Here is a 27,790-nt window from a genome sequence, read left to right as displayed (position 1 = left end):
TAATAAGGAATGCTGGTTTTGATCTATAAAGCCCTCTATGGTTTCAATTATAAGCAGTTTTTCTCCCTATGTCTTACCCTTGCAATCGGGATCAGTGGGGATTCTTACAACAGGATGTTTTCTATTAATTTAAACAAATAATTCCCAAAACAGTTTCTGCCCACAAAACCCACCAGGAGCAGGTTGCATTTCTATGACTTTGTTAGCAGATTTAACAGGTTTTCTTTCCTCTCTGCTTCCATGTAAAGCTTTCCTATGGGTAGTTGATGGCAATAATTTAGTGGCCAAAAATACAAAGTCTGAGCGCCTAGCTGTGATGAGTCAGACAAGAAGTAATGACTGTGATTGTTTCCATTACAATTAAGTAAAGACATACCGGAGCTAAATACCAATAAGAAAGAATTTAAATATAGCAACCGTTATCAGTTTGCAGTTTTCTCTACATGAATATTTGCTCCAGTAAAATTCAGGCCCCTAAATGTTCACAGAAATCAGACACAAAAGGGACCAGGGCTTAAAAATATCTGATGAAGTGCTGAAAAATATGTGGCATCATACAACTAACACCAGCTCTGAAAGAGAATGGTCTCTTACGGGCTCTCTGGTATCTACACCTGGTTCACCAGGACCCAACCCAGCAGAGCCTCAAGGGACATTTTGCTTGGTCAGCTGGGATATTTTGGCTTTCAGGTTTGTCCTTGGAATGCATTTTTAGCTTTTCACTCTAAAAGTTCATGCTACAGAAGATACAAAAAAACATATGATGGACGTAGAACATGGTCAAAAACAACAAAGAAGACTTAAGCAAGACAATGTCAAAGTTTTGAGATTTCAGTGTCTTGGGCTTAAAATAAGGTCCGCCTTTACAGCTTAAATCTACACACTTAGTGCTAATTTAAGACCCTAGGCATCCTGCTACCGGCTGTGTTTCAGCACCCAGCCACACAACAGCTGCACAAGTAGGTATACACTGCAAGAAGCTGCATCAAGCAAGAGGAACCAAATTCATCACTAACAGACGGAGGTGCAACTCCAAAGGAACTGAACCTACCTATGCAAGCAGTGAATTTGTCCCCAAGCCTGCTTGCCTCTGCACAAGGACAGCGATGCATCTTCAGTCAACCATCAGTAGCACCAATGGTTGAGAAGCAGAACTGAGCTTCAGAACATTGCCCCAGCAAATTCACCATAAAGCAGAGAGGAGATTTCAGGACAAAGAAGCTGTTCCCCAAGCAGGTAACAGTTCTCCTCTTCCATCTGACCTTGTCCAATTAAGCTTGTGCACAGTAATAGAGCAGTGGTCAGCATGGGCAGGCCAAACAACCCCCAAGCAACAGAGATAACTGAGACCAGCAAAGAGAAGAAATGGAGAAAGAATGGGGGGTGGGCAGAGAGTATTATAAAGGGGTACTAAAAATAGTATGCAATTATTTACAAATATTCTAGAAATGTAGGAAACAGATGAGACCAAATGCATGTCCCATTTGTACCGTGAGTGTTTTGTGCTGCTTGTTGAGGACAGTCATTCATTTCTAGCAAATCAGATTCTGAAAACCATTTCATAAAATGTACTGATGGATTCTCAATGAAGCGAGACTGGACCCCGTTGCCCAGCCCCACCAAAAATAAAATAAGGAAAAAGATGTTTGGAAACAAAGGAGAAAAATAGCACTGGTACCATACTGCCAAACCAGCACAGATCAACAGTGGCACCCGGCGGCCACGAAGACTCACTGCGCCTCTTGGCTCCAGCACGCTCTCCACTGCCTGGGACAAAAATAAAATATCGTCTAAAATACCCTCCTGACTTCCTGTTGCAAATGAAAAAACATGGGAACTGACTAACCTGGCAGATGCTGAAGAAGTTCTGATAACCAAGTTTGTTTGGGTTTGTTTTTTTTAAAATTATCTTAGCACACACTAGGGGATGCGACCCTTCTAGAAGATAGGGCAGCGAATAGTTGATGCTTTCGGTTGCAGTCATGAGAAATACATTCTGAAAAATACTGACTGAAAACCAAAGTATGTTAACTCTAGCATTTCTATATAAAATACATTCATACATGCATCTTGGTCTTCTCAGTCAAAAAAACACATGCGAGAAAAGATTTCACCTTATCCAGTAAAGCCAGGTTTGAAAGAAGAGCCAATCACAAACTGTTAGAAAGGGCTGGCAGGGGAGCACTGCAGGAAGGTGACAGAGACTGACCTTTATTAAAATTCTGAGTAATTGATTATTCTGTCTGGAATTGCATCTTTTGGAAGGCTCAGGATTCAGCCAGGACTAAAGTCCTACAGGAAAGTTACTACACAAGCTGAACTTAAAAATCAGAAAATACATGAAAACTGTATCATATTTACATGAATCCAAACTGTAAAACCTACTACCCACAGCTCCTGAGGTTTTAAATAACTTAGGAGAAGGAACTGGGTTATGTAGGGGTTTATCTTAAATAATGTGTGCTTATTTGAGGCACTGGGACTCTCCCTTTCTCCACTAATTCTATTGCAAGCTTTCTTTGCCAAAATAGGATGTAGCCCCTCATAAACCGCCAATTCCAAAGGCACCTGAACACGTGATCTGACCTGTTCGGATGGGAGGTAGGTAGCATGAACTGGAACTCCACCACACAAGTGTTATCCTTCAGCTGGCGATGCTGGACACTGTTTAACTCATAGGCAATATATGCCCTTCGAACGTACACCTGGTTAGAGAGAAACTCAGTCAGCTTAACTGTGCTAAGGAAGCAGAAAGAGAGAAAGAAGACAAATAATACCCCAGAGATTTAAAAAAAAAATTAAAAACCAAACAGATACCTCCAAATGAATATCTAGATAGAACTCTAATTCAACTAGAATTTAAAGTTATTCTTTGAGGAAGGCCAGTCTGGCAGGATACAACCATCAGCACAAGGCACACAGGGTAGGCTGACCACATTCTCTGACAGCAGCTTCACTTCCAATCCTTTCAACCACCTAAGTCTTCTTCAAGCAAAGAAGATATCTTGAATCTGAAATTTCAGTCAGTTATGGATATTAATGCTGCTAAATGCCAGACTCCAAGTATGCCAGATTCCACACCACCTACAGCTCTCCTAATCTTGCAGGGTAGCAGTGCTCAAAACAACAACAACAAAAAAACCCAAACAAAAAAAAATGAAAAATTAAAAATATTTATTTTTTCAGAAGGAATAGACTTACCTCCAAAGCTGCCATTCTTACCACCTGGTTACTGTGGTAGAAAAAGTTGGGTAGCACATCAAAGATGGATGTCTCAGACAAAATGAGTTTCTAGAAGAGATGACATTAAGCAGGGTTTTAAAAGACAACTGCCTGTCTTGCAAACAGTATCAGGTAAAAAAAGCAAAAACCCCAAATCAAGCCTGACTAGTTCTGATTTCCATGCTTTTTCTGTTGTTCATCAAGGATTATGACCTTTTTATATTAAATAATAGAATTAGAGAATATCTCAATTTGGAAGGGACTCATAAGGATCAGAGTCCAACTCCCTGCTCCTCGCAGGACTACCTAAAACTAAACCATATGACTAAGACCATTGTCCAGATGCTCTTTGAACTCTGACAGGCTTGGTGCCGTGACCACTTCCCTGGGGAGCCTGTTCCAGTGACTAACCACCCTCTTGGTCAAAAACTTTTTCCTAATGTCCAGTCTGAACTTTCCCTGACACAGCTTCACCCCATTTCCTCCTGTCCTATCACTGGTCACCAGAAAGAGGAGATCAGCACCTCCACCTCTGCTGCCTCCCTTGAGGAAGTTGTAGACTGTGATGAGGTCATTCTGGTATCAGTGTAAGAATGAAAACAAAAATGAGGGGGAAGCTAGAAACCAGAACCAATTCCAAGCCACATGGACCTTGGGACTACAAGTGAGATTTAATACAGAAACATTAAGATCAATGAGAAAAAGGCAGGGAAACAAGGAGAGAAGTTTGGTAGATACCTGCAGGTTCTCAATGCAGAACTGGTGTCCATACATGTCAATAGCGGACAGGAAGATGGACTCCACCTGGTTGTGACGCAGCTCGTAGGATGGCAAATGGGAAGCAATGAGAACCTGGTAAACAGCAAACACAAGGAGTGTCAGTGAAAGGAGCTATGCTGGGCCATCAGCAGGAGGCTGTTACCTCCAAGGCAGCAATAGTCTGCTCCATCCCAGAAGAGGCAGCTGGTTTCTCCTGTGAATTCTGTGGCACCTGGGTGATGCTGCAAACTCTCTCCCCTCCCCAGCCTCATTTGTGTATCTGCTCGGTTTGTATTATTGGCAATTCCCCATGGAGAAAAGGAACAGCTTCAATCAAGTTCCATCAGTGCATGTGATTTAGCACTGCAGAGCTGCTAGTCCTGGGGATTGCCTGACCGGCTGTTAATTGGAAAGCAGATCTGGCAGGCAGCAGCTGTGGGGAGGCCAGCAACAGAGACCGCCTTTCACAGCTTCCAAGCAGAGGAAGCAAGAGACACTGGTGCCAGGTATTAAATGCCCAACATGAAGGATACGAAGATAGGAAGGGGAAGCAGCTTGCTGGGGAAAATGAAGTGAAAGAGCAACATAAAGACATACACAGGGACTGCAGCACCATCCCCTGCATGCTGCTGAGACGTTCAATAACTGAATGGTTCAAGGACACAAATACAATCCTGAAGTAAACATAAGGTCACTGAGCAGCTTCAAACACCCTATTCATTTTCAACAGTCAAGCTCTGAAATAAAAGGAGAGATCCCCAAAGTGTCAGCTTTCCTACTTAGGACTTTTAGAATGGAGATAGGGACTGTGGAGTGAAAGGAGTGATCAGACTACAGGGTAAGCATTACCATGAAACGATTATGTCCTCTCACTCCTTCCTGGCTACAGACTAACTGCTAAAGAGGAAGCTCACAATAATATCCAGGTAGATATCTGGCATTCAAATTATTATCTGTACTAGACTCTTGGAACTGACAGTATCAAGAGTTTTTCCAATTATTTTCAGGTTAAAAAGAGATTGACAAAACGCAACTCAAAAGCTAGGAGAAACCCTGCAAAAGACCAACATAATTCTTTGCAATAATTCCTTAGCAGTTGCAAAGAACATCTGGTTCTTGTGTAAATTTCTCTCCCTATTCTCTGCACACACTGATTCGCAATTATAAGGTAGCTGATGAACCCGGATAGCATGTCCTGGCTGTTTACTGTACAGCTGCCTGCACATTCCAGGCAGCCTGTGCTTGTTGGGCTCACAGATTATAAAGCCAGAAGGAACTATAGTGACCATGTATTTCGACTTCCTCTATCGCACAAACCACATAGGCTACTCTTAATTAACTCCTATTTGAGCCAGACAAAACTTCTTGGAGGAGTAGGGACAAAAGAATGTAATCTTAACTTCAAATTTTACAGTGATTGGGAATCCACTGCAATCTTTGTTAGACTGTCACAATGGTTAATCATTGGTTAATTAGCTTCGTTGTTAAAGTGCTGCTCACAGTAATCCACTCTTCACATTTGCATAGTAATCAAAATAAACATCAAGAGAGATAGACTTTCCAAAAGAGCGAGCTCCAAGTGGGAGCAGTCCCTATTGATCTGATCAGCAATGGCACAGTCTGTCTCTAGCAGGGATCAGCTTGGACTGCTAAACACGCTCCCTTACCTGGCGTGCTCGCAGGGCCACTTTAGCGTTGGTTGTCTTGCTGAGCTGGGTCAGCTCTGTCAGAATATTAATCAGCTCATCTGTCAAGGTGGGGTCACGGCCACATAGCTGGTCCTAAAAATAAAGAGAAGTGAAAATGTTTACAACAGAGGAAGACCATCTTCCATCCTCCTACAAAGGAGTTTAAACCTGAAATACATACACACATGCACTCAGGGGCTGGAGCAGATCACCTCTAGAGGTCCCTATCTAAATTATTCTGTTATTCTGTGCTTTCAATATTAGGCTTTCAATAATTTGACACATATAAATAAAGCTAGAGAGGAAAGAAGGCACTGGCACCATCACCCATTTTATTTGTAGCATGTGTTTTGGCATCCAAACACAGGAGAAATACTGACTTGTCAAAGAGATTCAAGTAAAACATCTTCTCATTACCCAATTTCAGCTTTGTATGATAATTGTCCCCTAGCAGCAATGCAAAATTCAAAGAGCATTTAATTATAGCAAAATGCCTTATGTAGCATGCAAAGATTAGCAAACTTTCACTGTCAGAGGTGACCAAACAGAAAGAGTTTAACTGCCGGGAGAACCTCCTGAAGTCCACTTAAAAAAACACCTCAAAACCAAAAAAATCCCACAATTCACACCCATAAACCAACCACATGCTTTGTACAGCTTCATCAACACCAGAAAAAAAAAATCCTGTTGTTCCTCTAACAAGGCTAAGCAAAGCTAACTAAAACCATAAATTACATGTTTCCTGCCACAGGAAACCAGGACTGACTCCGTAGTATTTCTTCCAATCAAAGAATCCTGGTTCTGAGGAAGCTCACTAGCTTACTTTACTGTCTAAATTGGCTGGATAAATCAATAAAACTGAACAGCATCATTTTCAGTGTTAATGCTGTTTCAAAACTCTTTTGGATTCAGCCATTCAAAAAAAATGCCAACAGTAAAGACTTTAATCTGTTTTGTTTTCTGAACAGAGGAGGTGCACTCTTACGCACACTTTCTTCCAGAAATAGTTTCAATTCCCACAAATAATCCCACAGTCTTCAACTACTCACACTGTCTTGTGAGCCTCTTCCCTCTCACTCCTGAAGCTGGAAACCCTCTAGGAGCCTCTAATGTGTTTCTTTCTATACAGCATTTAACAGCTTTTCTCTTGGTAAATGAATCATAGAAGGAAAATGTGAGATGCAACAGGGATATGCAACAGGAAAGAGAGTTGGTGCCTTAAAGTTTTAAGAGATTTTAAACACATACAGTCCAGAAAAGGCTCTTTGAAGATCCAAGGAATAGAAGGGGGAAAAAGGGAAACCTCTGTGCGGTAGGTTAGTTTATCAAACTAACTGCCAGGGAAAATACAGTAAAAGACAAAAAACAAATACTACAAGTCCCATAGACTGACTAACAAATAACAGCTCATACTACATGAGATTCCAAAGCTAAGTAGCTTTTCCCCCACATCTCTCTTGACCCCTTTCTCTCCAACCCCACTAAAGCATGCCATCTGTAGGAATGATGGCATACATCTCTCAGGGAGAGAGACCACAGTCAGAACACTCTTATTAAAAAATCTAAGCTACTAACTCTTATGAGATTGTTGTGCCCTCCTGAGACTTGGGCCAGCAAACATTACAATGATTGTTCCCAAAGACAGTTCTGTAAATTTATCCACTCCAGGTCACTGTGTGAATTGACAGCGAATAATTCAAGAACTGCCTTGATCATATTTGAAATACAAATTCCTGGGTGTTGTAATGTTACTGCTCAAGGTAACACAAGTTCGATAGGATACAGGGCATCTGCCATGCCACAAGCAATTCTGTCCAGTTAAGACTAGGATGTGCATACAACAGTCAGTTAAGTACATAAAATGAACATACAACTTCAAATCACACTATATTTCAACAAATATATGAAGGATGAAGTAGTTCCCATCCTGCCTTAAACGCCTGCTAGCTAAAAAAGGTGAATGATGGCAGCATAACACTATTACTAAAACCATCCTCAGAGCCCCTTGTTAATAATGGATTCCTAGGGATACATCAATAACAGCAACATAGGCATCAAGGTATTTTGACATGATGTTTGCCCTTGGAGGACAAACTTAAACCATCCCACATAAATAGCCTGGCAACCCATAAAATGCCACAGCCTTCACCATGATTACACCAAATATGCCACGGGGTCCCTCAGACATGAAGAATAACGTGAGTCGGAAGAAAGAGGAATGACGGTCTTTTGGTTAACGGCGTGACCTGTAACTCGGCAGACGGTAATCCCTAGCTGTGCCACAGATGACACTGTGACCAAAGGCACATTGCTCCTCGTGAGCCCCCGTTACCCACTGGGTTCGAGAAGTTTGTGTGAGGGCAGACGCCCATTTGCAAGGCCTCGGGCACCGCACTGGCAGAGGCCACACAAATGGCGCTTGGATCACCGGTTAGCTACCCAGCTGTTCGTCCACCATGTGCAGCATGATCCCTCCAGTATGTTTTAAGTTCTAGCAAACTGGGATGGTGGCCTTTACTTGAGTAGAAATAACTGAGAGGTGGGAAGAATGACTACACGGGAAGGAAAAAGGAAAACTCTTTGACGTTTCTCTGCGTTAGCTATCTCCCAGCACACCCCTCGTTCCCTCAGACGGACGTTGTGCCGGCCAACTTGAAGACACAGCAAGGCTCTGCCTCCAAGACGTGGCTTGCGTTGAGGTGAAAAACTAGACAAAAAGTTTCAGTCCCATTTTAGCAAGAAATAATCAGGATGACAACAACAAAATAAAGCAGGTAGCTGGCGCTGCACTGGCTTTTGCCTGCACTGATTGGCAAAGGCAGCGAGCAAAGCCTCAAACCAGCTCTTTGACAAGGCCTAACGCCTCCCCGGCACCCCCGTGTAATTACACACTTGAGTGACTGGACTCTGAAGAAAATTGAAGGCCTGAGCTGCGAACAGCTGCCATTTTCTCTCTCCATCACGCCAGCATGATTACTTGAGAAATGAACAGCCCCGGCTCAAAGCTACTCCAGAATTCTCAGAGGAAATATGGCTCCGTGTTCAAATAATGAGATTCTTAAGGCAAGCGTTACTTACAATCACACCACACACCAAAAAGGGAAAGAAAAAAAAAAAAAGGGAAAAAAGGAGAGCCAGAAAGAAAGAATGCCAGTGTCCTTATATCTTACAAATTAGAATTTAAGAAACTCAGCCTCAGCCTAGGACGATTATGACTCTTTTTCTGCGTTTGAGAGTTATTTTGTGGATGGCTACTTTGGACGTATTTTTGGCAGTAACAGACCACATGATGTTTGGAGGAAAAAAAAAAAAAAAAAAAAAAAAAAGGAGGGGGGGAAAGAGAGAGATAGTATTGTAATTAGCCTCTTAAAAAGCAGGACACCAAACTCCAGTCTGTTGGAAATCATGTTGTAGCTAAATTCATCCTGCCTTGATGAATGTGGGCATTCATTCTGCTTCAAAGCATTATGTGGGGCAAGGATTTTTTGAGGCTTTTTAGGAAACAGGAAAAAAGAGACAGATTCAACTGTTGTTTTTTAATTATTTTTCCTAGGGATGTAATTTACTGGGAGTTTTACCCAGTAGAGGGGGACTGAAATTAATGAGAACTGAGATTTTTCATGGAGTAACAAGCCAGAAGAACATGGGTGATAGGTCCTGGCATGAGGATTCATTTGTTTCTAGGGTGGAATCTGTATCTGTCCAAGAGGAATTCCAACCCCAGAAGATTCCCCATCCATTTGCAAGCTCTCTGGACAGCCGCACATCATCCCAAGGGTCAGAAGCCTGATCTGGAGTGACCAGCTTTGTGCTGAGATATTGAGTCCTAGTCAGATTCCATAAGGCAGCCCAGAGTACAGCCAGTCCGAAAGCACCACTGCAGACCTGAGATAAGACTTTATGAGACTATAACCAGGAAGAAGCTAAGAGAGGTTTGCCACCACTGCCAAACCTATAAGACCAAACTATGGTTCATCAAGGAAGAGCACATGAAACCCCTCAAGGGCCTCCATACGGGCTGGCTAATGCCACTCACTACCAGGAAGTCACCCTCATTAGTAATGAAGGACCATAAAAATGTTGCTATTACAGAATTATTACCACAAAAAAAACCATCTGCTTTTTGTGCTGGTAGCATATTGCTTTGCCTTCCAAGCAACTCCAGTTTGAGTACTATGAGCTATATCGAGACAGGACCTCTCTGAGACCCCTGAAGATGAAGAAGCAAACTAAACCAAGTATAAAGTCACAGCCCAGTGTCTGAAAGTTAGCCTTTAGCATCCTCCCAATGTAAGAGTTAAGTCTGCATTCTTATCTCCCCACAGATGCTCACAAATCACTTGCATAATTAGCCTTCACTACACTCTGATAGGCAATCAATGCAGGACAGTCATGAACCAGAAGGTGTACAGACACTGAGCTGAACAGTATGTTTTGGGTCTCCTCTAATGCATGGCTTACATGCGCTAAGAACACATGAAGAAACTCTACACTGCTGCCACTGCTTCTATAGCTAGAAGGCTTGCATCTTTAAGGATGAGAGCTGTCAATTCAGTATCTTTCAAAGCATCAAACATAAAACTACAAGAAGCAACAAATTTCTAGAGCACCAATACACAACTTACAATGAGCATTGTAACAAGCAGGTTCTTCTTGGTGACCTGAGCGTGTGAGAAGATGTAGTTCAATACAGCATTCATATCACTTTTATTCTCTTCCCGAAGGGTAAAGACACACTTGTCATAGTGACCTGCAATCAGAAAGGCACATTTTTTTCCAGTCTCTACACCTCTGTGTCAAGGAATACAAGTTACTAGATGTGTCCTTATTTTTCTACATATATGTTTTCAGAATCTACTTTGCATGGCCCACACATTCAATTCTGGGAAGGAAGCATTGCTCCCACCACCACCCCTTCAACTGCAAACTTTAATTTAAACATCCTACTCTTATTAAAACAGTTCCAATACCAAATACCTCCTCTGTGAGCAATATGAAGAGAGGAATGGTGATCTCAGTCTTTCATTCAAATGACAACCAAAATAAAATAATAGCAAAAAGACTTGCACCATTCTCTACTACCAGCAAATCGAAGTGGAAATGAATCTGCTGTACTGTTAGGCTTGTGCAGGTATTGGAGCAGGACAAAAGAAAAGTAGAGCAGAATCTGAACTACCTGTAAGAGCTAGAGCCGCAAAATTAGCTAGTGCTTCATTGCCATCTTGTGCCTGGATACAGCAGCGCAATGCATTTATTTCAATTCTCGGTTTCAGGCTGAGGCTTGAGGTTTGTTCTTTATGAAGAGCAAGCAGCTTCCTGGTATTTTACAGCAGGTGCAAACAACTCAGTGACTTTTTTTTTTAACTGCACTTGATTTTCTTAGTATAGAATTTAATGAACAGGCAAGATAGAACTAAATAGCACGGTGAATTTAAACAGTTTTTCTGATTCTAATTTTTCTGCAGATGCTCAGAAATCAAGCTTCTAACAGGAAGCTTCTACATGCGGAATACCCGAGTGGGGGAACTCTCCAGTGGTGGGCCACAGAGTCAGTGAGGCAACGCAAAGGAGAACTGCTTCATCTCTTGTCTAGAACAAGCAGAGACCACACAGACTGGCCAAGCCTTAGCAAGCTCAATAACAGACTAGAAATGGCAACACAAAGAAACTCATAATTCAGTGAGTCTGTCTTTTTACTCCAGGTCATACAAAAGTCCTCACTTAGAGGATCATAAACTCATATAGGAGCTACTCTTTTGAAGATTTACAGGGAAAATGAGCACTCCTATACCAAAAAGAGACCAGAGTCATACTATGCCATGTAAACTGTGAGTAAGATGACATGGAATGTACAAGATGATGGGCATACCAACAGTGGAAAACCACCACGACGGCTTTGGGGTAGAGTTTGTCATTTGCTTCTCATAAACATTATGAGCACTCTTACCACGAAAACTCAAACTGGACAAAAGCTCCTCTACAAAAACCAGGAGCTGACTGGCAGATCTTTAAAAGAAAACCTGTGTAGCTTAGCTTCACCACAAAGTTGGAGTAATCTTTATTGAAGAGAGTCGATGTGGACCTTCTGGGAGGAAACATGGTTCTTTCAGAAATCGAATCCTTGATGTGCTTAGAGACTCACCATGCTGAAACTGAGTCTCCACCTTCAGATACTGACGGAGCAGATCCATCACCACTGCTTTCATGTGACCCCGAATACCACTCCGGTACCTGCAGAAGCAAATACATCAAACCTAGCACTGAGTGAGACCAGCACAGACCTGCTTCTGAAGACCTACAGGTGAGTAACACTCAACACGAGTGGCAGAATAAGCCTGTTTGCTTACGGGAAGAAGCAAAGTACCTGGTTCTCAAAAACCCCAGTTGTCATGTGAATACATAACCCCTGCCATTACTGTTGTGGGTTAGCATGGCTCACGTTTTGCGTCAAGATGTCCTTTTTCTTCTAAAAATACTCAAAAACTCTAGACACTGAAAGGCATAACACACACCAGCAGCTTGATGAAATGGCCAAGATGTGATCAGTGCCAGGACAGAAGTTAAATCTGTCTCTCACACGGCAAAGAGAAAAAGAAGAAGAATCTGTATGTGTGCTTCACACAGGCAGCCAGGAGTCACACACACAGCCCCCTCACTGTTGACCTCCCTGAAGGAACTATGCAGGCTTATTCCTAGTGATTTAGACTCCGAGTGTAATAAAACCATTTGAATAAAGACCAGCAGGCTCAGGTCTTTCAAAGAGCACCCCCCAAAAAAAAAAAAAATTTAGAAGGCACCCCTGAAAATGTCTCACCTCTGTACAAGCTGCACAATGCTCTGAGTGTTCATGAAGAAGACCTCACGCTCTGATTTGCGGTTCAAGGTGGCTGCATGGCTATCCAAGATATTGGCAATCTGAAAGAGAGCAATCACATGACAGTTCCAGTCCTCTATGGGAAAATCTGGCTGAAAACCAGTAGAGAAGCTGAGAACTTCCAGACAGTCCAGAGCAGAGCTCCACCAGACTCCAGCAAAAGTCAAAGCCTTAAACTGCTAAGAAAGTTAAAGACCTGACAATGATACAAATATCAACGTACAATATTGTATACTGGAGAAATCATCTTCCAACACCTCATTACCTGATCAAGCCTCCCTTAGCTGCAACTGCTCTTTTATAAGGTTACGTTGACACTATAAATTGCACTGCAGCATATGTACCAGGCAAAAAGCAAATAAATAAATGCCCACAAGGCCACTGACATGTTTAAACTGCTTTCAAATTGCCTGTTTAAAGCTATACTGAGCAGGGAACACATACGCTTCAGCACAGGTAAAGGAGGCAAGCCTTTAAGCTCAAGTGATACAGGGAAGTATCTTTCATCATGAAGATCCCATGTTCAAACACACCATTAGGTCCAACTAACCTCCAGATAATTTCAAGGAACTTTCTCTCTCTCTCTGCCTCAATGCAAAACAATTTTTATTCCTCTAGATAAGTGTGGTTGATCACCTGTTGGCTGGGAAACTGGCAAAGGACTGATGTGATGTTGCTGGCATATTGGGCCATCTCCTTCTTGATGGACTTCTCTACATTGGGTGGGATCCGTCCAGAAACACTGGTCATGATATCCTGAAGTTCCAGCAGAGGCAAAGATGGATCCCTCAGTGTCTTCATTAGTCGCTCAACCCAGCCTTTCACCTAGAGAGAGACAAGTCAGTGTAAAGACAAGCACAAAGAAAAGAATAAGCAGCAATAAGGAAAAAAAGGAAAGGCTTTTCATTGAGGTCTTCTTCAATACTGTTTTATCATACAGCTAGTCCAAGGACTAAAAAGAGAGAACTGGGGTAGATGACAAAGCTGCTGTGCTACCTTAAGCCAACAGCTGACTCAGATTCGTGCACCTACTTTCCTCCTCCCTCTTGGACTTCTACCACAGCTGGCTGTGCACGCAGCTCCCACGTACAAGGCTGCAAGCATAAGCAGTAAAGATCAAGCTCAACTCCTTGTCTTTGTTTTGGGTGCCACAGGTGGGACTCTCCAATGAGACTGACTATAAGGAAGTCTAAGAAAGAAAACCAAATTGAACTGGCACTAGCAGGGTAGTACTGCCCTGACTCCTGGTCCTCTGGCTGTGACATGGAAATTGGCAAGCCTTACCTTGAACTGAAAGAATATTTGTGTTCTCGCTCTGAAACAAGAAGTAACCAGTACCTTGCTGCTGAAGTAGGGCTCTGGCAGGCAGTATCCATTCATCACATTGACCAGGTTATCTAGGACATAATGGAAGATGCGATGCAGTTTCTCGCCTCGAAGTGCTGTGCTCTGGATCTGTGGCAAGGCACCTGTGTGCAGTTCAGCCTGGAAACACAACGAACAGCACAGCATCACTAACCCTCCTGTTTGGCATCAGCCATGGTGGTAACATCTTGCCCTCGACTCAGATTTAATTTGCAAGAATTCCCAGAGTGGAAAATGCACTTGGTTGAGAGACAGAAAAGTTATAAGCTGGAATCTCCAACAGTTCTATGTTGTGTACACCCACAAAATAACCTTCCAGCCTCTCTTCCAAATACATTACAGTTGATCTCATTGTTTAGATCCAGGATGACCAAAAGTCTCAAAGAAAAGCACAGGAAAAATCAACCGTTTGGTGCTGACCATCACTTTCCACCCCCTGCACAACAACCTCCCACGATTTTCAACTAGCTATTGCTAATGGAACAATAGATTCTCTTCCACTGCCACCAACTACATCCCAGCCTACCATCCCTAAATGAATATATCTCTTTGCCTTTCACCTTAAAAAAGATCCGTGTCCTAGGCTCTTTTTTTGTATTTCTACATTTGCTACAGTTGCCTTCACAGGGCCTGACACTCTTGGAGTTGGGATATCAACTCCCGTCCTCCCAAAGAGGGTCACTTAAAGAAGAATATATGATAAAAAGAAGTTAAATAAACTTGCAGAGGAATAAAGCAGATAGAAAAATCTGGCCAACATCCAATATCCTAGACAGCCATGTACCCACAATAGCACAGAGGGAAGAAGAGAACAAGAATGGTACGTAAACTTAGCCTGAATCAGAGAAAGAGACAATGATCTGAGTCCTAGTCCTCATCTGAGACAAATAAATGGTAAAGTGACAATTCCAGTACAATGCACAAATCTGAAATTGGTTCAGTACACTGAACCATCTCATACCACTCTCAACATCAGTCCCCTATTAAAACCACAAAAAACATCTGCGCTTCCTGCAACTTTCTCACCTGCTGAACCCTGCTGGGATCATCCAGCTGGAGCTTGGCAATCACACAGCCTGGATCCAAGGCTGCCCCTGGGCGTTTGACATAATGGATGCAGCCTGATTCTCCTGCTGTTAGTGTCATCACCATTTTCATCACCTGTAGCAAGGAAAACAGGTTACACACTCAGCTTCCATGTTCCCCAAATGGTTCTAGTTTTGTGAGCCAGCAGCCAATGTCCTACCACAGACAAACTAACCTGCATGAGCACCTTTTGCGTTCAGGCTTTCTCAAAGGCTTAAAAGCACACACACACTGGGAACAAACCCCCAGACGCTTAAGTGAATGGTAGGACAAAATAATTGGCCACAAATTAGCACAGCAGGAAGCCATCCTCAGGAATGCCTCCTGTTCTACACCGCTTGGACCAACAGGTACTCAAGAAGGTCCCACATTCAACAAAATGAACAAACCAGATACAATTTACTGCTGCAGCTGCTGCACTCTAAAGGCTAGAAGTGGGAGAGCCACTCTCAAAAGCTACAGCAACACATTCACTTTTAGCAGAGGGAACTAGGATTACTGTCTAGAGGTCACAGGTCTCGGATCACTCTTCGCAAACAGGGATGCTTCCTTAGATCAACCATGGAAGCTCTTGCCTTTGGAGCAGAAGGCAAGGAGACAGTCTAGTTTTACCAATCCCATACTATACACCACAACTGGGAACACAGGAACTGAGTAGGTGGTTCCTTCTTAGCCATGGCTCTGTTGCAGCTTAAAAGCACTTACATAAAGTATCTGGATCTCTGGCTTGATATTTTTCTCCTACACATTGTCCCCAACTGGTTTAATTGCGCCCCTGTCAACACACACCCTCCCCTCCCTCAAATCTGTATTGAGCCATGCACTCCTACACAACCTCTCACACTTTCCTCACAGTGATGCAGAAATTGTTCATCATCCTCCTCTCTAAGAGTTAAGTAACTTCCAAGGGAGAAGGGAGGAGTGACACTTACTAACTCATCCAATCAACCTGGTAAATGATCAGGTAATCAGAGAGAAGTCTTAATTTGTTACTTAATCCTGGCATGTAACTCCGCTTCTGAGTCTGTGTTAGTTGTGTGGTCTACAAGTAGAAGGCCTTCTTCACCTCAGCTAGAAAACACAGTGTACATGGATCCCACTCTCCCTTGGTATCACAGCAAGATGACAACCACAGTCTCACTGCTGAGAATTTTGCTTATCAGTTGGTATACAGTCATTAACACTCAAATTTCAGCTGCTAAGTAATTTCTTCCCCACCCCATCACTCTCACTGCCGATTCCTGCATTAGTCCAAGTTAAAACACAGACAAAATTTGGAAAGGAAATACTGTGAATTATCCCTCAACACTCAATTCCCAGTTCCAAAGCATTCAACTTTTCCCCCCCCAGCTTTTGCCTGGGCAGATTCCACATCTGCAGCCAAGTCAGTTCTTTGAGACTCTTTTACCTCTATTTCTGCAAAGCACTGGCCTGCAAACACGTGTCCCCCATCCTCCACCACATACTGGATAAGCTTCCCAGCTGAAGGTGAGCGCAGAATGGAGGGATCGTTCTCCTTTTCAAACACACAGGTCTTGTTACCTATAGTGATGCGATACCTAGGAAAGAACAGGACACATCACTGCAACAGAATTTCTTGTAGAAAGCATGGGAAGGGAAAAATCCATTCTCCCCTTCCCTATTCTATTTCAGAACAAAACTAAACAAAAACACCTCAACCAGCTCTTCTGAGGTGAATGGTATGGCCCTGCATATGAAAGTTCAGTTTAATCATATTGAAACAGGACTATGGAAGCCAGGGATCAGAAAACAGATAGAATAGCCCTTAGCAAGGTTGTATGTATGTTACTTTTGTGCTGCTTCTCTACCAACCGGTACCACTCACTGTCAGAACCAGAACCAATGAAGTTCAAGATTTCATATAAACTAAAATGGATGTTAGTGGATACTACACTTGCCATACATAATGCACAACACATTCATCAAACTGTGCACCTCATGCAAAATCCTCTTGTATACAGAGCAAAGCTGAAAAAAGCAGGATGCACCCATGTAGCAGACTAAGAGATTGAGATTTTACAGCATTTCCCAACCCAGAAAGTAACCGAAACTTTCTTTGTGCTCCTGACGAGATTTGTTATACTTGTCACAGAAAAGAAACCAGCAGAGGGGGCAGTGGTTCACATTCCAGAAGCTGGAGACTTTCTGGCCTTATGGCTATGATCCCTGAAGGGAATTTTGAGGCAACACACTGAAATAGTAAGTCTTGCATCTATTTCTGAGGCAGCTATGGAGTTTCAAGGATTTTAAAGATTTTCATATTCTGCTTTTTGTTGGTTGGTGGGGGTTTTTTTTATAATCCAAAATACATTCAGATCTTTCTTCTAACAGTAGCCAAGATCTGTTCTTCAGGTGAAGGCAACTTCTCCCTCTAAACTCATCCATAATACATCTAGTAACCTCTTCCTAGGAGAGAATTCCACTCCTAGCTGATCTTTGGGAAGCATAAAGTTACAAGTACATCTAATTTTGGCATGTATATAAACGTTAAACATTAATCTTTACAGGTTGCTACCTGTCCACCTCTTCTTTCATGTAGGTGGTATAGCTGCTACCATCATAAGATAGGAGCAGTCCTCCATCACTCAGTCGGTGCACATCAACTTCCACACATGAGCTGTTCATGATGACCACATAGGAATTGGGAGACTGCCGGGTCACCTGCAAATCCACAAGAATAGTATGTATCACATGAAATAAACACAGCATTCATTGATAATGCCTTGGTTGCCACAAGATACACAGTTTTCCAAGCACTGCAACAGTGGGAATTAAAGAAGGGGAACAGAGCCATTTGTTCTCACACTAGATGGAAAAAAAAAAAAAAAAAGTAAAAAAATTTGGGATCACAAAGCAAAGCACTTAGCAGTCAAAAGGATGCCAGAACTAATGCTGTCCATGAATCTTGATTTAATCCTCTCACACTTATGCACTAATTGTACAGGTTTGATTAGGCAATCATATACCATTTCTTCACCCCGATCTACATACAAGTCACAGTCATGTACTAAAATTGCATCATGAATGACATAACTTGAAAAATAAAAAAAAGAGAGATTGTCTCGCAGAGAAATCAGCTAAAGCTCTTCCTGGATAAAGGGATTCTATCACAGTCTCTGCCACTAAGTTCCTATCTGAAGCTGGGTAAATCACCTAAAGCATACTTTAGCTGCTGTTCAGTGCCTCTCTACTTCTCATCAAAGGGGTCCCAAGGTAAAATCATGGAGGTTCAGGGGAGCAGAATACTCCTAGCTGCAAAAACCAGTATGTGATCACATCATTAAAAACTTCATCATATTAAATTTGCCCGAGGAAGCTGATTAAGATTGCACAGGCAATCTTACGTCTAATATTTCCTAACTTTTGTATGTTTGGTTTCGCAACCTTTAAACAGTATTTCTAACATTGTTTTTTGCACACAGCAAAGAAAAAGCAACACTAAAGGGAAAAAATGCTACAAATACTGTCATGCTGATGAAACTGGGCTCAAACACCCAACAGAGTAGATCTACATATTCAGAAACATCACTTGAAAGTTTTGGTCAACCAACACGCAGTAGTCTTTGCCTATAACTAAGTATGCTTCACCCTATGCAGAGCATTTTTTGACTCCGAAAGGTTAAAATGTTTAGAGATACACAGAGATATTGCAATGGAAAGATGTGAGAGGATATTACCAAGGGAGATAGTACTGATTTCGTAAGCCCAATAAAGCAAAGAAAATAAACCCTGCACAGATTTAATTCCAATAAGTACACATATTACAAAGATTAAGCCGGAGCAGCACACAAAAAGACATTTCCAATTAAAAGTGACAAGAGGATAGGTTTCCACACTGGACATCGTACCTTCAGCACATATTTCCGTCCTTCATAGATGAGTTCCACATCCACAGTGTTTAGCAGAGTATGAGCAGGCAGGACTTGGCCCCTTGAAAGAGAAGTACAAAACAAAACTAGTCTTCCAGAAGCCACTAAATGGCTATCAGGGGCACAAGCATGTTCAAAGATGCATGCAAGAATTTGGAGAACACTAGCAGAGAGATGGGAGTAGGCTTTTAAACTGCCTCTGCTCACGAATGACACGTAACAGTTTGACAAAGCCAGCCCACCTCTCTCTAGCCACACAGACTGGCTTTACTCTCCTTTCCATTCACCCACTTTTGCCTTAAAGAAGAGTCTGCAAAAGGAACATCACAGCCTGAATTACAGAACATGTAGCATGACTTAACATAGGGATAAAGCAGCTTTTCCCCCTGCAGCTCTATCTATGGACTCAACAACAGGACACTGAGGGGAAGAACTCTGTTAAGAGCAGACCTGCTTGGATCACATCAGGTTTAGCCTGATGGAGTGTTATGACTAGTTTTCCTACAGTGCCTGCAGAAGCAGAAAGGGTTTTCTAAGCACTAGTCAGAAACAGTTAATTTGGAATATTATCTCAAATCTGGAAAATTAAATCAATCCTCAAAACAAGAAGACAGTACTTGGTGATTCAAGACTCCCTAATGTTGCCCTAGCAGCTCACAGAGGAAGAACTCCACATTTCTGAGCCATTTCTTCATTTCTGCCAAAACTGCCAGAAACCAAACCAATCTGTGCAAACAGCAGGGGATATTTTGGGGAAATGCACAGATATCTGCCACTTTGCTTAGGCCAGTAGATAAACAGCTTCCCGGGGCCAGAGAACAGTCAGCAGATAACAAGCTTTGTGCATTTCTGGACTGGACTGTACTTGAACAAAACTTGTAAATCAAAACTAATCACTACCTGCTTATCAGCTGTCTACCAGATCAGCTTGCAATTTTACCTTTCTAGAGAGTGCAGAAAGTTTGAGACACTGTTTCGGAAGCTCACATCAGCCACATGCAGAGCTCCACACACCACTCCCAGCATGGTATCAGGCCTTTCAGCCTAGAAAGAAAGGGTACATACACAGTTACATCTCCTTTAGCTTGAGTCTATTCTGGACACCCACTTGAAGAATCAACAGTCTCAGCTCTATCTTCGGTTCACAGCCAACCTCTCTGTAAAATTAAGTTGGTGTAGCATCCATGCAAACACTATGTAGAAGCAGTTACCTCCATAACTCCTTAAAAGAAAACCACACTTTTTTTCTTCCTGGATCAAACCTTGAAGCTCCACCTACATTTCCACTACCATCTGTCCCAAAATGCAACCCAAAATTCTAGCCTTAATTCACACATACACCAAGATGCTTTTCTGGCCAACTTTTAAGACCACGTTTCCCAGACACGGATGACCTGGGATTTTGATATAAATAAAGAACTAAGACCAGTGAAAATGTTTATTCATAAAGTGGTAAGTGGAAGTTAACCATTCCTAAGTCCTTGTCTTCTTGCAACCAGCATGCACCAAGCTTGTCTCCCCACCCCCTTCCCCCCCCTCACTCCAATTTGTAGTCCTGTAAAGCAAGCAGCTGTACCTGAACTTTCTCTGCAATAAGCCGATCCAACCAGCCAGTGTCAATGCGGTTCTGCTGGAAGCTTTCTGTTTCCAACAGTTTAATCAAGTACTCAACAGTGGTTCGGAAATCCCCTCGGATGGACAGCTCCTTCAAAGCCACTACCATGTTTCTGAAAGAGAAAAGAATCCTATTATCTATCCCATATTAACAGTAATGTGGTAACTCTAGATAGCTCCCCATGAGCTGTTGGGAAAAAAACGTCTGAAGGTAATAGCAGAAGAGCTTGTGCAGTGGAGCAAGATCCTATATGACATGCTTGGGAATGAATGAAGCCAGTGGAAGAAGAGCAGCACCAGCTATGAGATCAGGAGTTCCCACTGTTATCATCATCTAGGCACCTACCACATGTCAGAAGTATACATCAGACAGACAGACATGGTCTCCATCCCACCCAGAATGGAACAGAGGAAAGGCTCTGGATGAAAAACAGTATGGATAACAGGTCAGACAGTCCTGTCTTATGACCAGATGCTTTAATGTTCCACACCACATAAGGACACTCAACGGTTTATAAACATTATAAGGCATTAGCATAACAAGTTATCAATGTTTTTCCTGTTAGTAGCCTTCCACCTGAATGCTTTCAAAAAGAGATTTTAACACAATGGTAACTATACCATATACAAGGCAGGAAAGAAACAGAAAGGCAAAAAAAAAAAGGAGAAGTAAGCAAAAAGTGTAGAAATATAGGTGCAACACATTGGAATTGCAAAGCAAGACAGGATGAGAAGCCTGACCATGATGTGGAAAACAAGGTAAAGAGAGGCAAACTTCTCTTAAAACTCCTAAAAGTAAGGAGTCTTGTTTTATCCATGGCACTTTGGACCAAAGAGGACAAAACCAAGCAGTTTCCAAGGTACTACCACTTTTCTGACTACTTACGAGATGGCTTCTTCACGATTTTCTCCCCAAGAGAAGCAGTGACCAAATTGAGAATCAGCAAATTCATGAAGCCCTCCTGCAGCAGCAACACTGAAATAGCCCCAGACATTCTTATTGCTGCGGAAATTCAGTTCCTGAACTGTACCAGAACTGGGCTTAAATCCCTGTAAAGACAGACAGACATTGCTATACATCCTAAAGAAAAAGTAAATAATCCAGAATTAGGGAAATAATTAAGAGTTCCGAAGGGTAGAGCACCTCTATGTGCTGCAACATGATATATACACAAGTAAGTTCAGACTGTGTCTAACCAGAGTCTACAGAACCTTCAGCTAAGTGAGATAAAGGGAATAATCTTTTAAATTTGCTACCAAAATTTTCAGCAGCAGGGATTGAACGTAGGTGTAGAGCCTACAGTTATCAGAGTGTGATCAGGAACTACAGAATTTAAAATACTCACCTCATCAGGATTCTCACTGGTGATACGTGCAGCGATGACATGGCCACGTGGACAGGGGACATGGGCTGAATTCTCAAAATCAATAGATGCATCTCCCCATGGAGAAACACCATACATCACTCGGATATCCTTGATCCTGTGGAGGGGAATCCCCATGGCAATCTGCGTGGGGGGGGGGGGGGGGGGGGGGGGGGGGGGGGGGCGGGGATTAAAAATAGAAACCACTAAGTAAGTTTCTCTCCTCACAGAGAGTACCTATTCCTTGAAGAATTAATTCTACAAATTCTCTGTAGAAGCTGATGCTGCAGTTCTAGTATAACAAATATGCATGTCTATTTTCTGATGTGAGCCTTCTCCATGGACATGTCTTGGAACATTCGTATTTCTCAGGACAGCTGAGCTCAGTGTAATATCCACCTTAAGCCCTTCAGCCAGTATTTTCCATTCACTGATTAAAAGGCTCCAGAGAAAGCTGGGCAGTGCTAGGTCAGCTGAGGATGGGCATGCGTTAGGCCTGTTAAAAATACACTAAAGTCCCAGTGAGACAGAAGGCCCCTAATTGGTTGTAGGAAACTGTGGAATTTTGCAATTACAAACTGCAGTGAGGGTAACCTACAGAACTGGCTGCTGGCTGTATCCTTACAGAGTAAAGTCCTATTTGTTCTGTTCATTAGCTGGGATTTTTTTTTAATTTCAGATGTCTATTAGCCAGACACCAAAAGACGAAGGACCAAACTGGTTACAATATCAATGCACCATTCTGTGAAATTGTAACTAGCATCAGCAATATGAAGAACAGTGCCCAAACAATGAGGAAAGCATCTGACCAGTTACAAAACTCTCAATGCCTGGCAAATACAGGCATAGAGCTACTGGAATCACCTGCTGAGAGAAGGCTCAGACCAAAGCCAAATAGCCTTCTCACAAAATGAAGAGGATCCTGCTCCTAAGCAGCCTACAAGACATTACAGTTCAACTGTTTGTTTCCTTTACCATCTATCCAATAAACTCCAAAATGCAAACAGAAGGGAAAAGAAAGAAACTAGAAAGAAAGCAAGAGAGTAAGAATGTGAGGGCTAAGAAATAGAAGTAGAAAAGCACCTAGAGCTCCTAATGTGCTGTAAGACAGAGAAGAGGGAAAGAGGACTGTGGCATTCATCCACTGGTGGAAAAGATGGGGGCTGAGAAGAGGGAGATAGCATGGCAGCACACAGAGAGTTCAGTGGGGATGCACAAGGGACAGGTGAGCCATGGCATATGCAATAAATGCTTTCTACAGGATCTGTGAAGGATTCCCTCATTACTTCGGAGATCAGCACAACAAAAAGCCTACTGGTTCATGTAAGCTGTAACTGTCACTCACTGTCATGACTTCTCCTTGAAAAAGCAATAATCAAGACAAATTCTTGTCACTTTGCCACATCTATTCAAGTACCTAATTATTAGGCCCAAATCCTGTTTGTAGAAAGGCTAAAGAGCAAGGACCTCAGCCAGGAGGAGAGGTGAGATGAGCGAGGGGCTTAGAGAGGTGGAAACAATTGCTCTGGAAGTCAGGAACGGCTCATCAAAATTAAAAAACACCCAAGTCACTTTCCTGAACTTCAAACAACTGCTAAACTTGCTGCAAGATGAAAAATCCATTTGCCTGTTCTTTTTCCCCTCCTTTTGTCATTAGAAACTCTGGGAAGAGGCTCTTGTCCCTTGGAGGCAGAGTGGGCGATGCACTGCTCAAAACTGGCACAGCATTTGATCACACTGCTAGCCTCAGAAGCCAACTCATTTCACAAAATAATTTCAGAGCTTAAAAGTTGAACGACTCATGGCTAAAGCTTGTTGAGACAGGCTTTTTTTTTTTTACACAGAATCTTTCCTTAAATCAGTTTTCCTACCTCTATGTTTTATTCCTCTACTGCTTCCCTTCACACTCCTTTCAACTAAAGGTCCACCTGAGCAGTCCAGGAGAAACAACTAGAAAATAACCTCTCTTTGCTTTCCAAATCAGGCAGAGCTATAACTTAGTGAAACAGTCATAACAGAAGGAATGCATATATATTTTGGAATACTGAATGAAGCTTTGCTCCAGCCACAGAAGATAAATCCCAAGCTGAGAAAGTACCAAAATGCGCCTTTGAGTTATTGGTTATTTTTGTTGAGGAGGAAACGTGGAGGAGTCATATATCACCTATCTGCACATGAGGATATAAGCCATATTTGGTAGAACTCTCTAATACTTTCTTTATATTCTCTCCCCTATCAGTACCAAGATCTAGTCATCTGCATAATGTCAGTATGTGATCCAGTTTTAACACAGAACCCTGGCTGTGACTCAGACAAGAGTCCGCCCCCCTGGTTTACTAAGGCTTCAGCAGAACAGGTTTTTCATGCTCAGGCCTCCAGCATACCACAGCTTGAGGACTTCGGAAAGCCTCCAGGAGCACAGGGCCTGGGCACCTGACTCACCTGGAGCTGCGCTGCCGGAAGATTAACATCAGCTACCATCTCTGTGCAGGGGTGCTCCACTTGCAGGCGGGGATTCAACTCCAGAAAGTAGAAACTGCCATCCTGGCTGTACAAGTATTCCACAGTACCTGCACTCACATATCCCACCATTTTGGCAAGCTTCACCGCACACTAGGATACAGGAAAAAAGAGTATTTCATTTCCAGGCACCATGCTCAGTTCATCCACCCCACCCACTTCAGACTTTTGCTGGCATTCTGAAACATGCAAAAGCTTGTAACAGGCCCGAGAATTGCTCAAAGAAAAGCACGTGGCACAGGAGTTTTGATTTCCAGCTTATTTCATTTACAATTTACAGAAGGCAGAGTTTGAAGCAAATATTTATAATACTCAGCATTAGACAATTCATACAACTCCTGCAGATTGCTTTTAATATGACAATATACATTAAAAACAAATTTCCCTTCTATTTTTGGGGTGCATGCATTTTTGAAGGGAGCTCTACAGCTGTTTGTCAGGACTTGGTGGACTCAGCCAGTTTTGGACACGTGCGTGGTTGCCCACACCAAGCAGTTTAAGACACACAACCCTGTATCAGTCCTTCAAAAGGTTCAACAATACAAAACTCCTGGCAATGTCAAAAAAAAAAAAGTCCTGCCTGTTTCTGGAGTCTCACAAGGAAAAGAGAACTTGCAGATCCATTCTCACCTGTTCCATGTGCTCAAACACCACCGAAGTTGCAATAGAAGCAGGTGCTTCCTCAATAATCTTCTGGTGCCTGCGCTGCACGGAGCAATCCCGGCCAAAAAGAGAGATGGCATTGCCATACTGATCTGCCAGGATCTGCACCTCCAAGTGGCGGGACTGTTTGGCTAGTCTCATTACGAAGATTGGAGAGCCTGGGACTTCAGCTTGAACCTATAGCAGAAACAGCATATAAATAGGCAGATCATTTTTTGTAAACACCTGTCTTAGTCACAATCATCCCAAGTTAACTTTTTAAGCAAGGAACATCCGTATTTCCCCCAGGCCACTTAAGGCTGAAAATACCCTGTGTTCACTTGTACATAATTACAGTGCCGTTTCCATTGCTCTCAGCTTTCCTAAATCACCCATAAACTAAAGACGGCTCATGTCCCTCAACATTTTTGAGTTACACTGCAGACACCCTCCATTACTTGGATTTATTCAGCATCTCCTATGATGTTTGGGCACTTGACAACTGTATTGGATATGCAGCTATGTTGAAATCCTACCAACATACAGAGCAAAGAAAGCAGGAACTCGTGATTCAAAGTAGTTAAACAGGCTCTGATCCATAATGCAGTCTTTTTCAGTTCTTTAACATTTCTTATACAGTGATCTCAGAATCGCCCAATCTGAACATTTAGAACAAGACAGCACAAATCAGTGGGAGAAGTTACCTGTCTAAATAGGTTGGGGAAGTCATCTGCATTGTTAACTTTCCTAATTCCTTTTCCTCCTCCTCCTTCAGAAGCCTTGATCATGACAGGGTAGCCAACCTCCTCAGCAGCCTGATCAAGATGGGCAGAAAAAAATGGGTAAGTACAAAAAGGTAGCAGAATCAAGCTGAAAAGTTCATTATTTCACTGTTGGTTTGTGTTCAAGCTTCCATGACTCTATTTAGCAACCAAAACATGAATAGGATAGAAACCAAATATTGCAGTTTGAGAGGGTGCCTGTAGCTGCAAAAATTAGCAGTGATTTTGTGACTACAGAGAACTCTAGCCTCTCAAAGTGATCACAAAATCTTTTGTCAGTGCTTCATGCCATTAAATTTACAAACTCACAGAAAAGCTTTTGTAGAATATAGAAAATCATTAAGCTGGGAAAAATCGTATACTCCACCCCCCCTCTTCACAAAGGAAAACTTCCAAATCCTGTATTGTGCCAGGAATATTTCTTATTCCAGAAATCTTCTACAAAGAGAAACTTAACAAAAGATGAAATCAAGTGTGAGGTCACGGGTCTTTATTAAAAGCACCTTCTTCCTGCATTAAAGAAAAACAAGAAGAGAGCCCTTAATGAAATACAACTTTGGTCCCATATTTTGTCTCTTTTTCCTAATTCTCACTTAATTCTGCAGGCTGGGCCCAAAGACGATATGTGAAAGATGACTTTTCCATTTCCAAGACTCAGTTCTGCGAGGCTGACAGCCTAGTTCTAGTCTGTACTCCCATTAAAAATAAATTAAACCTCTGGCTCTCTCCAGGTATGCGTGCAGCAAGACCTCAAATACCTCCAAAATACTAGCCACCTACCCGCAGTCCATCATCTGCATCTTTCACGTAGCCTTTTTCATATAGTTCCCGAGGAACATTCAAGATACGCTTCTGAAGATCATTTTCCTGCCAGTCCACTCGAAGACCTGAAACATAAGCATTATCTTCTTAGTTTCAGCTCATTCTGCTGCAAGGCTCAGTGTGAACTCACATGTCAGACACTGGTGAAACAAACAGCAGTCATAGTTTCACAAGGAACTCGTCTGGAAACATTTAAAAAAGAGAATGCAGAATGTAAACAGACATTTCTGCTTTCTGGGGAGCAGATCTTTTCATCCACAAATTATATCCTCCTTCATTTACCTTCTGAAATTCTGAGAAACAGGTTGTTATTTACAGTTTTTTGAAACTGCAGAGAGCTTCCATGGAAGCAGAGTATTGGCTGTGTGCCCCAAAACTACATGCTATATGCTAGAAAAGTAGAGACTGCAGAAATACCAGATATTACAGCTGTACTGTTAGACTAACAGCATGTTACACAACATGTAAATTTTGCCTGACATATCCATATATATCGTAGTCACTATGTCTAAGCCTCAGATAATACAAATTTGAAACCCTAAATAGATGGAACATCTCTCAGAACACCTTTTTGGGCGCAGACACTTCTTAAAGATTAGATGTGTTGAAGAAAAAAAGATCAGAATGATCTTGATAAACACAGGGCAATTTCCTTCTTACCACTGCCACTCCAAGGAAGAGTTGGAATGCCAGCAGTCTGAGCCACTATTGAAGAAGCAATTTTATCTCCTAAGGCCCACATTGCTTGGCTTGGAGGACCTGCAAAGAGCAAAAACAATGCATGAGAGAGACACGAGATATCAGACATTAGGGAAATGTCCAGAAGTCTTATTTAGATTCCATGTAAGAGGGATAAATAAACACTCTTAGCAGGGTTGCTGCATGCCACATCTCGACTGGTATGAATCAACATTTCTGAACGGAAACAGAGAGCATTAGCTGTATCAGCCAGGAAACTAAAAGCAAACAGACTGGAGTACTTTTGACCAAGAAGGAGGAAAAGGCAATTGAAACTACAGCAGTGCAACCACAGACACATCATAATAGCTTGTTAAGTGCCCATCCTGTTAAAGAAGTCTTGGCACACTCAGCTTGCAAGCATCACTCTCTGCCCATGTGTCCTCAAGCTAGGTTTGCTCTCAAAGGGATGGTAGATACTAGT

The 27,790-nt window shown here is 42.3% G+C and overlaps 1 protein-coding gene across 8 annotated transcripts in view; it reads right to left on the bottom strand.

Moving 5' to 3' along the window:
- ACACA (acetyl-CoA carboxylase alpha) overlaps window positions 1-27,790 on the bottom strand; it is a 138,500-nt gene that overhangs the window by 83,728 nt on the left and 26,982 nt on the right. For all 8 annotated transcript variants that reach the window (XM_049802387.1, XM_049802390.1, XM_049802388.1 and 5 more), the window contains 22 exons: window positions 27,289-27,387; window positions 26,587-26,693; window positions 25,729-25,839; window positions 25,013-25,222; window positions 24,305-24,475; window positions 21,845-22,006; window positions 21,385-21,548; window positions 20,461-20,611; window positions 19,825-19,928; window positions 18,864-18,945; window positions 17,531-17,676; window positions 16,403-16,553; window positions 14,935-15,069; window positions 13,882-14,028; window positions 13,180-13,368; window positions 12,484-12,584; window positions 11,812-11,900; window positions 10,295-10,419; window positions 5,649-5,762; window positions 3,961-4,074; window positions 3,202-3,291; window positions 2,587-2,705 (listed from right to left, as the gene is read on the bottom strand). In XM_049802387.1, the coding sequence (XP_049658344.1) occupies window positions 2,587-2,705; window positions 3,202-3,291; window positions 3,961-4,074; window positions 5,649-5,762; window positions 10,295-10,419; window positions 11,812-11,900; window positions 12,484-12,584; window positions 13,180-13,368; window positions 13,882-14,028; window positions 14,935-15,069; window positions 16,403-16,553; window positions 17,531-17,676; window positions 18,864-18,945; window positions 19,825-19,928; window positions 20,461-20,611; window positions 21,385-21,548; window positions 21,845-22,006; window positions 24,305-24,475; window positions 25,013-25,222; window positions 25,729-25,839; window positions 26,587-26,693; window positions 27,289-27,387 (2,881 nt within the window). The remainder of the gene's footprint in view (window positions 1-2,586; window positions 2,706-3,201; window positions 3,292-3,960; window positions 4,075-5,648; window positions 5,763-10,294; window positions 10,420-11,811; window positions 11,901-12,483; window positions 12,585-13,179; window positions 13,369-13,881; window positions 14,029-14,934; window positions 15,070-16,402; window positions 16,554-17,530; window positions 17,677-18,863; window positions 18,946-19,824; window positions 19,929-20,460; window positions 20,612-21,384; window positions 21,549-21,844; window positions 22,007-24,304; window positions 24,476-25,012; window positions 25,223-25,728; window positions 25,840-26,586; window positions 26,694-27,288; window positions 27,388-27,790) is intronic.

The sequence above is a fragment of the Accipiter gentilis genome, chromosome 6 (genome assembly GCF_929443795.1).
Source record: "Accipiter gentilis chromosome 6, bAccGen1.1, whole genome shotgun sequence".
Classification (NCBI taxonomy): Eukaryota; Metazoa; Chordata; class Aves; order Accipitriformes; family Accipitridae; genus Astur; species Astur gentilis.
This window is presented reverse-complemented; position numbering and strand designations above follow the sequence as displayed.